This window comes from Parasteatoda tepidariorum, chromosome 8, assembly GCF_982258835.1.
Source record: "Parasteatoda tepidariorum strain Cologne lab strain chromosome 8, Ptep-v5.0, whole genome shotgun sequence".
Lineage (NCBI taxonomy): Eukaryota > Metazoa > Arthropoda > Arachnida > Araneae > Theridiidae > Parasteatoda > Parasteatoda tepidariorum.
In genome coordinates, this window is record NC_141762.1 from 8659112 (window position 1) to 8668878 (window position 9767).

The 9767-nt window shown below is 29.4% G+C and overlaps 1 protein-coding gene across 2 annotated transcripts in view; it reads left to right on the forward strand.

The window, feature by feature from the left end:
- Nucleotides 1–7722, forward strand: part of LOC107456568 (sodium/potassium-transporting ATPase subunit alpha-B) — a 94034-nt gene extending 86312 nt beyond the window's left edge. Inside the window, exons 17-21 of one of the 2 annotated variants that reach the window (XM_043050241.3) lie at nt 267–361; nt 1184–1358; nt 3168–3298; nt 4553–4654; nt 7325–7722. In XM_043050241.3, coding sequence (XP_042906175.1) covers nt 267–361; nt 1184–1358; nt 3168–3298; nt 4553–4654; nt 7325–7445 — 624 coding nt within the window. In that variant the 3' untranslated portion in view covers nt 7446–7722. The remainder of the gene's footprint in view (nt 1–266; nt 362–1183; nt 1359–3167; nt 3299–4552; nt 4655–7324) is intronic. The other variant, XM_043050242.3, reaches the window with a different exon arrangement.
- Nucleotides 7723–9767: the final 2045 nt, after the last annotated feature.

Sequence of the window (9767 nt, forward strand, 5' to 3'; positions counted from 1 at the left end):
ATTATTTTTATCTTGATTACGTATTGTTTATGTCATTAGTCTTAGTGGGTTTTTTTTTAATTTCTACTCTATGTTATCTTATTTGAGTCTCCAGTCTTATTTTTTTATCTTTATTTTTCATTATTTATATTCTATGAAGTTAATAAAATCCGTTGTGGATTCACTCATAAAGCGGTTGGTATTAAATACTGGGTTAAAAGCATCCTTTCTTTGCGTTGTTGGTGTCTTTAAAAAATAGCACATTTGCTTTCCCAATTCTAATTCAGGTGCCAGCTATATCACTTGCTTACGAAACTGCCGAAAGCGACATCATGAAGCGTCAACCTCGAGATCCTCAAAAAGACAAATTGGTGAATGAACGGTAAGTCTGTGGGTCATTAGGTTTTCTGGATTGGGTCTTCTCTAAAACTGGATCTTCTTTGCTTTATGTAATAGTAATGTACAATAATAATTATGTATACTTTACTTTATGTAATTTGCTTAGCTCATGTCTTCTTTAATTAAATATATTTTGCAAAATGCAGTCATAAACATTTTGGATTAAATTGGCTGTCTATACAGGTAGGGTGTTTTGAAATGACCGTACTTAATATATATTTCTAGAAACTTCTTTAAGAATGAAGATAGATGGCGACCACATTTTAATATTTAAGTGTAAAAATAGCAAAAATGCCATCAAAATACGGCAAATCACTGTCAAATAAATGTGACTGCATAAAACATTAAAATCTGCTTGATTGTGTGAAGAAACTCAATGGAGTTGAAAGACGATTATAAGAAAGTCCTTGAAATTTAAACCGGTAATCAAACAGGTTTTGATGTATGTTCACTGTTTGTTTGTTTTTTGTAAATTTTCAGATTTTTCTGTTTGAATTTTCTAAAGCAGCAACTGTGATTGTAAAATAACTTTTTTTTTTAAATTACCTAGATAATTTTTTTTTTTATAGTTTTCTCTGTGGGTCAGTTTAAAATGTTTTAGAATTATTATTGAATTTAAATTATCAATCAGCTCTAAGCATTTACTAAAAATACAGAAAGTGGTAATCCCTTTGAGGAAAAATAAATGTGTTATTTCAAAATTATAATGTGATTATTGTTTGCTTAATATCCCATGTAATGAAATAGCAATTTGCTTAGAGCTTCCCATTATTGCCAATGTTGAAGTATGATTAATATAATGCAGGTTAATATCAATGTCGTATGGCCAGATTGGGATGATGCAGGCAGCTGCTGGTTTTTTCACTTATTTTGTGATAATGAGTGAGAATGGTTTTTGGCCTGGAAGGCTGTTGGGACTGAGAAGAGAGTGGGACTCTGCAGCTGTCAATGACTTAACTGACTCTTACAATCAAGAATGGGTAAGTGTTAACTTCTTGCATATCCATATTTATACATTAAAGTGCCTCGTTTTTAAACTTTTTTTATTTAATACCAGACTAAAGTTGCCAATCTGCGTGGATATTACAGATATAGTTTTCTTTTCTTTTCTTTTTTCAAATCAAATATTATCTTCTGTGAGGAGTAAAAACACCAAAATTGCCAGTATTTTTAATTGGATTAAAACGATCATAGTTTTAGGTTAAAAATCCCACTTTTGTTGCAAACATACTTTTAATCCTCTAAATGCAAGTTAAATATCTTTTAAGGGATTTACAATGCATCCCCTGAAAGTTGAAATGGAACGTAAATGCAGTGCACGTCTTAACTATATTGGATACTGATGCTATCCAAGCGATTCAGAACTTCACATATAAGTGGTTGCACCTACGGATCCTCAACTATTTCTACTGAACAAACCAACTATATGTTAAACCAGCTTAACTGATCTAAATAGTAGTGCTTGGGCTCCATTTGTTACAAATTGTGATTCTGATTAATATCTTGGTAGAACTAGCAGAGAAAGCAAAGTTGTTTTCATGATACTACTGTCACAGCTGCATATTCAAAAACTGCTTTTAAAACCAAAGTTACTGTCACCTATACTTTGGCCATGTGGCAGGAGCCCTTTCTACCTACAGGTATTCAATTCTGATTCTCACAGTACTGTTGAAAAATAAAAGTGCGAATGATTTTCTAGGTGGTTGAAATACGCATTTGTTTGAATGGACTATGGGGTGTTATTTTCTTTCTAATTAATTAGTCGTCATGAGACCATCAGCATTGGGCTGAATGTCTTTATGCTTGTTGAGAGAAATAACTATATCTGCTTTTGAAAGGCTTCAAGGAGTGTCATTTAAACCAATAAAATGTAAGTTACTTTAATGCTAATAATTAACTGATTGAACAAAGCTCTCTGGTTAACCAGTGCACAGAATTTTTAGATAGTGCAGGCCACTAATAATCTAGAAAGCAACTTCCTAAAAGCAGGACATTCATTGCAATTTTTAAAATGATACAATACAGGATCAAGGCACTGTACACTGTAGTGATTGGTTCAGTTCTTGTGTGAGATCACTCGTATTGGTCTAAATATTTACTTGGGTATCATCAGGCCTCCAAGTTGTAGCAACACTACACATTTCAACTTTCAGAAAAGACTTCTGTGTTCCCTTAAGGATATTTAACTTTTATGTTGGGGATAATAATAAAAAAATTAAGACAATTTTGGCATTTCCAGGCAATATTTCCCACAGAAAACGTTATTTAATTTGGAAAAAAAAATTTATCTGTTATGTCTTTGTGGATTCGCCACTCTTTGTTTGTTATTACATTTTGCTTTGAAAGAAGTTTAAAAACGTAGATACGTTTTTTTTATAGCTCCTAGATTTCGCTGATTTCACCTGCTCTTTGTTTATTTTAAAAGCATGCAAGAAAAACTCCCCCAAAGCATATTTTTCTCTCAGTTGATTGCATAATTACAACCATTCTGATGGTGAATTTTTAATTCATAGTTAAGGATATTTGTTGTTGAATTTCTGTAATATCTGTTATCCAGTGTCATTGTTAATTAAAAGTACAGTAAGTGGAAAGTTCCTATTGGAAAAAGGATGTGTTGTACGCTTAAAAACATATTACTTTTTTTATGAAATTTTTATTCATAGTTAAGGGAAATCTCTACTAAATCTTGCTGATATTTGATATTCCACCTAAAATTCAGATCAAATATCATATCTGCTCTATGATAAAGCAGAATGGATGATGAATAAATGTTGAAATTTTCTTTTTAGACATTCAAAGATAGGAAGATTTTGGAATACACTTGCCATACTGCTTTCTTTGTTTCAATTGTGATAGTCCAGTGGGCAGATTTAATCATCTGTAAAACGAGAAGGAATTCCGTTTTACACCAAGGAATGAGGTAATGTATGATTATAAGTATTCAAATGATATGAACTTAAATTCTATTCTAATACGCATTAGTGACATTTGTTGTTTAAATAAACATATTTATAGTCTGCGAAATAAAATAGAAAATCATACTTAAGAACTTCTGGAATCATGTTTGCATTTCCGTGTACTAAAAAGCAATATTTTTAGTTTGAGAAGACTGCCGTTATGCTGATTAATTGCAGGTGACAATTTAAGTTACGAAAGAAGTTGAACATGTATTTTCTTTGAATGAACACACTTTATTTATTTTCAAATGATTCAGGTTTTTGACCTTGAAAATTTTATAGTGAAAATAAAATTGATGAAAGTATGAGAATACGGCTTCAATAGATTTTTTTTTTCATTTATTAGATTTTAGCAATTAAAATTACTTAATTTAACATGATTTAAAAACGTTAATATCTTATAATTCATAATGGTTTTTATCATTATTAAACTAAGTAATCGTTTAATTATTGCATTGAAGTTTATGCACTATTTACATATTTGAAATTTAATGGTAGCAAAGGATCTTAAATAAATTATTTATTTTTATTTATCTAGTTTTGATTCTAAAAGAATTGTGAGTATATACATTACATTATCTCACTAAAAGTATCCAAACACCCACTTAAAGAAAAGGATCTGGAATTATGGTGTAAGGCCTAGAAGAATAAATTATATAAATTTGGAATAGATAAGATGCATAAAATAGTAAAAAACAACAATCTTGAAGACACGTTTCCATACATTGACGTTTGTCTATTTTTTTTTATTTTTTTTCATGAGCGACATTTGTCAATTGTTATTCATGATAACTAGATGTATAGTGGTGCACGTTCATTTGCCAGACTAAAATTAATAAAAAAATTGAGCATTGAATATGATGTCTTGCAGGAAATTGATTTTAATGATGTGATAGAAGGCTTCATCTCTCAAAACGCGTAAAAAGTATTGCTACCTTAAACTTCTTATGCAAATAATGTATTAAAGCTTTTATAATAATATATCATTGTTTTACTTTCTTAAAATAGAAATTAAAAATTATTCAAAAGTAAATTTTTTTCTTTGAAATCACTCAAAAAGGGCCCCCACATGAAGACAGACCCCCTAGAAACATAAAAACGCTCTGTTCATGTCTAAAAGAATTTTTTTCCTAGCACTGTGCCAACATCAAAATACAATTAAAACACGATAAAACCAACCCATAGTTTTTAATATTTCTATTGAATCTTTCTTATAGGAATCATGTATTGAATTTTGGCTTAGTATTTGAAACTGCTATGGCAGCTTTTCTTTGTTACACTCCAGGAATGGATAAAGGTCTTAGGATGTATCCTCTCAAGTAAGTCATTTTTAAACATTTTTTAACCATTAAAAAAGCAATAATTCTCTTACTTGATTGACGGAATTTAAAATGAAACCCAAGCAAAGATCCTTTTTAACTATACTGCAGTCATTTATTTAGCTAAATCCTTTAATTTCTAATGTATTGGTAGATTAAAGTACAGTAGGGAACCGATTATCCGGAACGATCGGGACCATCGCTATTCCGGATAACTGATTTTTCCGGTTTTCTGAATCGCTACAAAAAGTCGTTTTTTTAATTGTTAAACCCAACTAAAAAAAAAACTTTTTAATATAATCTTAAAAAGAAGAAAAAACGATGAAGTAATACACTAATGATTATTTCCAAAATGATTGTAAGGTAAAAATCTTTCAAAAAAGAAAGAAAATTTCTAAAATCTTATGAGGAAAAAAAAAAATTTTTTTTTAAAAAATGGCGGGAAAATTCATTGAATTTCGTTCCGGTTTTTTGGTTTTCCGGTTTTCAGATTTCCGGATAACGGGTTCTGTACTGTACTAGGTAACAATCTTATAGAGGAAGAAGGTTCCAAGTAGATTTTGCAACTAATGCAGGGCTCAAAGTTGTCCTTAATTTTCTTTTTTTATAAAAGTGTCCTTAAATGTCTTTAATTATTAAGTATTTTAATTAATACTCCAAAATTCCAAGTTTTTGTTGAAGTTAACAGAAAGAATAAATATTAATTATCTAAAAGAATTAAAGAAATTTTAAATTCAAAAATTATGCTATATGCCATGAAACAAAGTAAATAACAAAATGAACGACTGTCATAGTGCATCAAGTACGATATTTGTCTACTTCCAGTGTTAAGAGACAATTACCCTTGATTTGATGGCTGAAAAACATTCAATGTGCGAAAAGCATTCAATGTCCTATCTCTCTACTCCCTCCTCATCATTACATCATAATCAACTCTTTTTTACACGAAAATCCTCGTATTTTTTTACTACTTAACAATTTTCTATATTTAATCTATTTTCTCCTCTTTCTTTGTAGATAATAAGCCATGAAAGGAATTTATGTGTAACTTTAAAAAAAAAAAAAAAAAAAAAAACTTAGTTTTTTTAAAAAATTTCCTAGTTTTACTTAATTGCGGGAACTACTAAATCTATTACCAATTGTTATAAATACAAATCCTTTTTGGTATTGTACAAATTTCTCCCATTAGAGAATCAGCATCTTTAAATTGTCCTTGCAATTTGGAGGCAATTTTGTCCTTAATTTTTATATTTTGAACTTCCATCCTTGTTAACCTAACAAAGTCTTTTAGCAAGCAAATTAAAACTCCAAGAGTGTGAACTGTTAGGATTAACATAGCTTTACATTTCATAGCTGCAAACTCTACTGGATTTTGCCAGTTTTTTTCTGGTCTGGTTTAATAAAAATTCTCCTGTTTTTTTTTTTTATATATATATATTTTAAAAAACTCCTTTAAATTGAGTAAGTTTTCTAAAAAAGTCCTAATTTGAATATAATTTTTACTTGGATTATTGATTGCTTGAATATTTCACTAAGTATTTTACTAATACGTAATGAAGCGAGACACATTTATAGAAATCAGTTTATTTTTGCTCTAAAAATGTTCAGTTCACTTTTTTTAGAACTTCCTTTTTCAATTAATTGAAATATCTTTTAACTATCTTTGATAAATTAAATACTATTCAAAATTATGAGTAACCATAATGCATAACATTTCAAGCTTATTTAATGTCAATCATAACTGGAAAATATCGCATTTTTTTCTATTTTGATGACTATAAAAATTCCTAATGTGTAAAATATTTAGTATATCATGCTACAATTATCATGAAATTTATATTATTTCCTGAAATCTGCTGGATTTTTTCCTATCCATGTTGGCAGCTATAGATTTTGTTTTCGTAGTATAGTAATATTTAGATAAGTATTACTAATAATGAAGCGAGCCTCATTTATAGAAATCGGTAAAAAAAAAAAAAAAATTTCTAAAATTTTCAGTTTACTTTTTTTTAGAACTCCCTTTTTCAATTAATTAAAAAATCTTTCAACTATCTTTGATGAATTGTTGTTGTTGTTCATTTACGTCGCACTAGAGCTACACAATGGGCTATTGGCGACGGACTGAGAAACATCCCTGCGGATGATCCGAAGACATGCCATCACAATTTTGATCCTCTGCAGAGGGGATGGTACCCCTGCTTCGGTAGCCCGACGACCTGCGCGCGTAGTCGAGCACTTTACGGTAGAACAGTTTAACGAGGACCAATACCGCACACCCTCGGTCCCTAAGCACACTGATCCAAGTGGACACCCACCCGCACACTGACCGCAGCCAGTGATGCTTGACTTCGGTGATCTGCTGGGAACCGTGTCTTAACGATCAGTCCACTGCGGGACTCTTTGATGAATTAAATGCCTATTACTATTCAAAATTATGGGTAAATATAAAGCATAACATTTGAAGATCATTTAATATCAATCATAACTGAAAAATATCAAAGTTTTACTATTTTGATGACTATAAAATTCCCTATGTGTAAATTATTTAGTATATAACGCTAGAATTATCATGGAATTTATATTATTTCCTAAAATCTGCTGGATTTTTTTCCTATCCATGTTAGCAGCTATGGATTTTGTTTCATACTTATTTGTTCCCATTTGTTTTAGATTCAATTGGTGGTTACCAGCATTGCCCTTCTCCCTTCTCATATTTGTGTATGATGAAGTGCGAAGATATATATTGCGCAGGAACCCTGGCGGATGGGTAGAGAGAGAGACTTACTATTGACCTGCTTATTACTGTGTTAAGGACATTATGACAGATTTCTCATTTGAATTGAAGCTCCTGCCAAGATACGGGTGCAAAAGCTTCCACATAAAAGTACTATGCGAGAAATCTGAAAAAAGGGATGATAAGAAAGTTTTTTTTTAGTTTTTTTTTTTTTTTAAATTTTTATTTTGTGACATCCAATTGGTGTATCTCGAAAGCTCTTCAGAAAATCGTAAATGTACCTTAACTATTTTGAATAGTAGGAACAAGTAAATTAGAAGAGGAAGAAAAAAAATTAATTGATATTTGTAACCATTTTACTTTTAAATCTGCATTCTTTATTTAATTTTTTTATATATCTATATATATATATTTAAAAAATGCTTTATTATTGGATTTTATAATGTTGCCAAATTATACTGTAGAGCTGAGTGCATTTTTTGTTATTATTTTAATTTTATAGTGTTTATTTTATTCTTAAATAGGTGAAACTTTTTAAACATTATCATTTTTAACATTTTACTATGGTTATTGTTATGTAGCTAAAATTATCATCTGTGCTCTAGCAACTATCTAAATTTAGCTTTTATGTGAACTTGTGTAGTTTCAATTTTTGCCATTTGCAAAAGAATGACTTTACAATTATACAATTTTCAAATTTATTCTACTCTAATTGAAATTTCGATCTTTTTACAAACATCTATTTACATCATCTTATCTATAAATGGCTCAAATACTTTGCTTCCTCTAAAAAGTAACGTTTTGAAGAATTTCAAATAAAGAACAAATTATTGCACAATTATTTGCAAAAGAAAACAAAATTTACATTATATTTCTAAGATCTTTATACACTTAGTAGACATAAATGAGTAAAACTCTCACTTTCACAATATTTTTTACGAATATATATATATAATGCATTGAAACAAAATTCTAACTGCACAGTCGACTCAAAAAGCTGACAACCGCAGGTTGGTTTTTTATAGACTATTCTCTTTTGATCAATCTTTAAAAAAAGAAAAAATTTCTTCAATGTCGCTCAGTTTTTTTTTTCTTCCATTTTTTTACAGTAGTTTATTTGCTTTCATATAGAATTGGGTGGAATAAATTGTCACAATTAGATGTTTTTGCACTTAAATATTTACAGTTTTTAGAAAAGTTTTTTTCTTTGAATATGAAGCTTTACTATTTTGAAATTATAAGGAAAGAAGTATGATAGTTGCCTTAAACTTGTGTCATTACTTTAATGTTGTGTGAATCATGCCACTCATATATGCATATTCATATGTGTATATTTTAGGCAGTTCATATAAATCAGGCAGAGGAGAAATCTGAAAATATATTTAATCCAATCATTGGTGTGGTTTTTTTTTTGTGTTGTGTTTTGTATTCTTTTACTTAATCTCACTTAAGAATCTCTGAATGAAATTTGAAACATAAGTGCATTTATTTCTTTTTCACCAGATTTCTTTCTTTTTTTAAAAAAGAAAAAGAAAATTGTGTTAATTGTTTCTTGTTATTTTATACAATTATCCCCTAAATGCCAAAGGTTTACTTTTCGATAAAACTGTTACGTAATTTTTTTTAGTATTTTTTACTAATTAAAGATAATGTAAGAAAAATAATTATCTTAGATGTTTTACTTTACTTATTACTCGTTTTGTGTTTAAAACAAAACCTTTGACATTATTGGACCAATTGGATGAATCAAAACCTGTTCACCCTGGGCCTTATTACCTAGCAGCTATAACAGGTTTAAATTCTGTTAAACTTTTGGCATTTAGCCTACTTGTGTCAGTGTTTCATCAAGAGTAGGAATCCATTCCATGACGAAATATTTCAGGAAGAAAGCTCTTTGCAATCACTGATTCCAGTTATGATGAAATGCAATGACTTTATCCTTCAGAGACAGTTCAAATTATATTTTTGTTATACTGTTATTGGCATAGAGTAAGTATATACATGTATGTAGAGTGGCTCTATAAAAAGTGACCCCAACAGACGTCATGTGACTTCAGATGCTCAGTTTTGCTTTGAATAATTTCCACTCTTTGTTTTCTGTAACTAAGAACTTTTTAAAAAATAAAAAATGTCTGTTTAAGATTAATAATTCTGTAGATCTATTAAACTCATTTTAAAAAAGATAGATTTTTAGAGGTATGTTTTAATTATTTACAACTTATCTATTGGTGTGAAATCAGGTAGTAAAAGTTATCACATAATTCTTATTACCTTGTGTGGAGCATTTGATTTGCAACTCCAGATATTCTTTGCTTTTAGTTCTGATTACAGGGAACCTTGAATCTAATGACTATGGATTTTATTGCTCACTACATACAG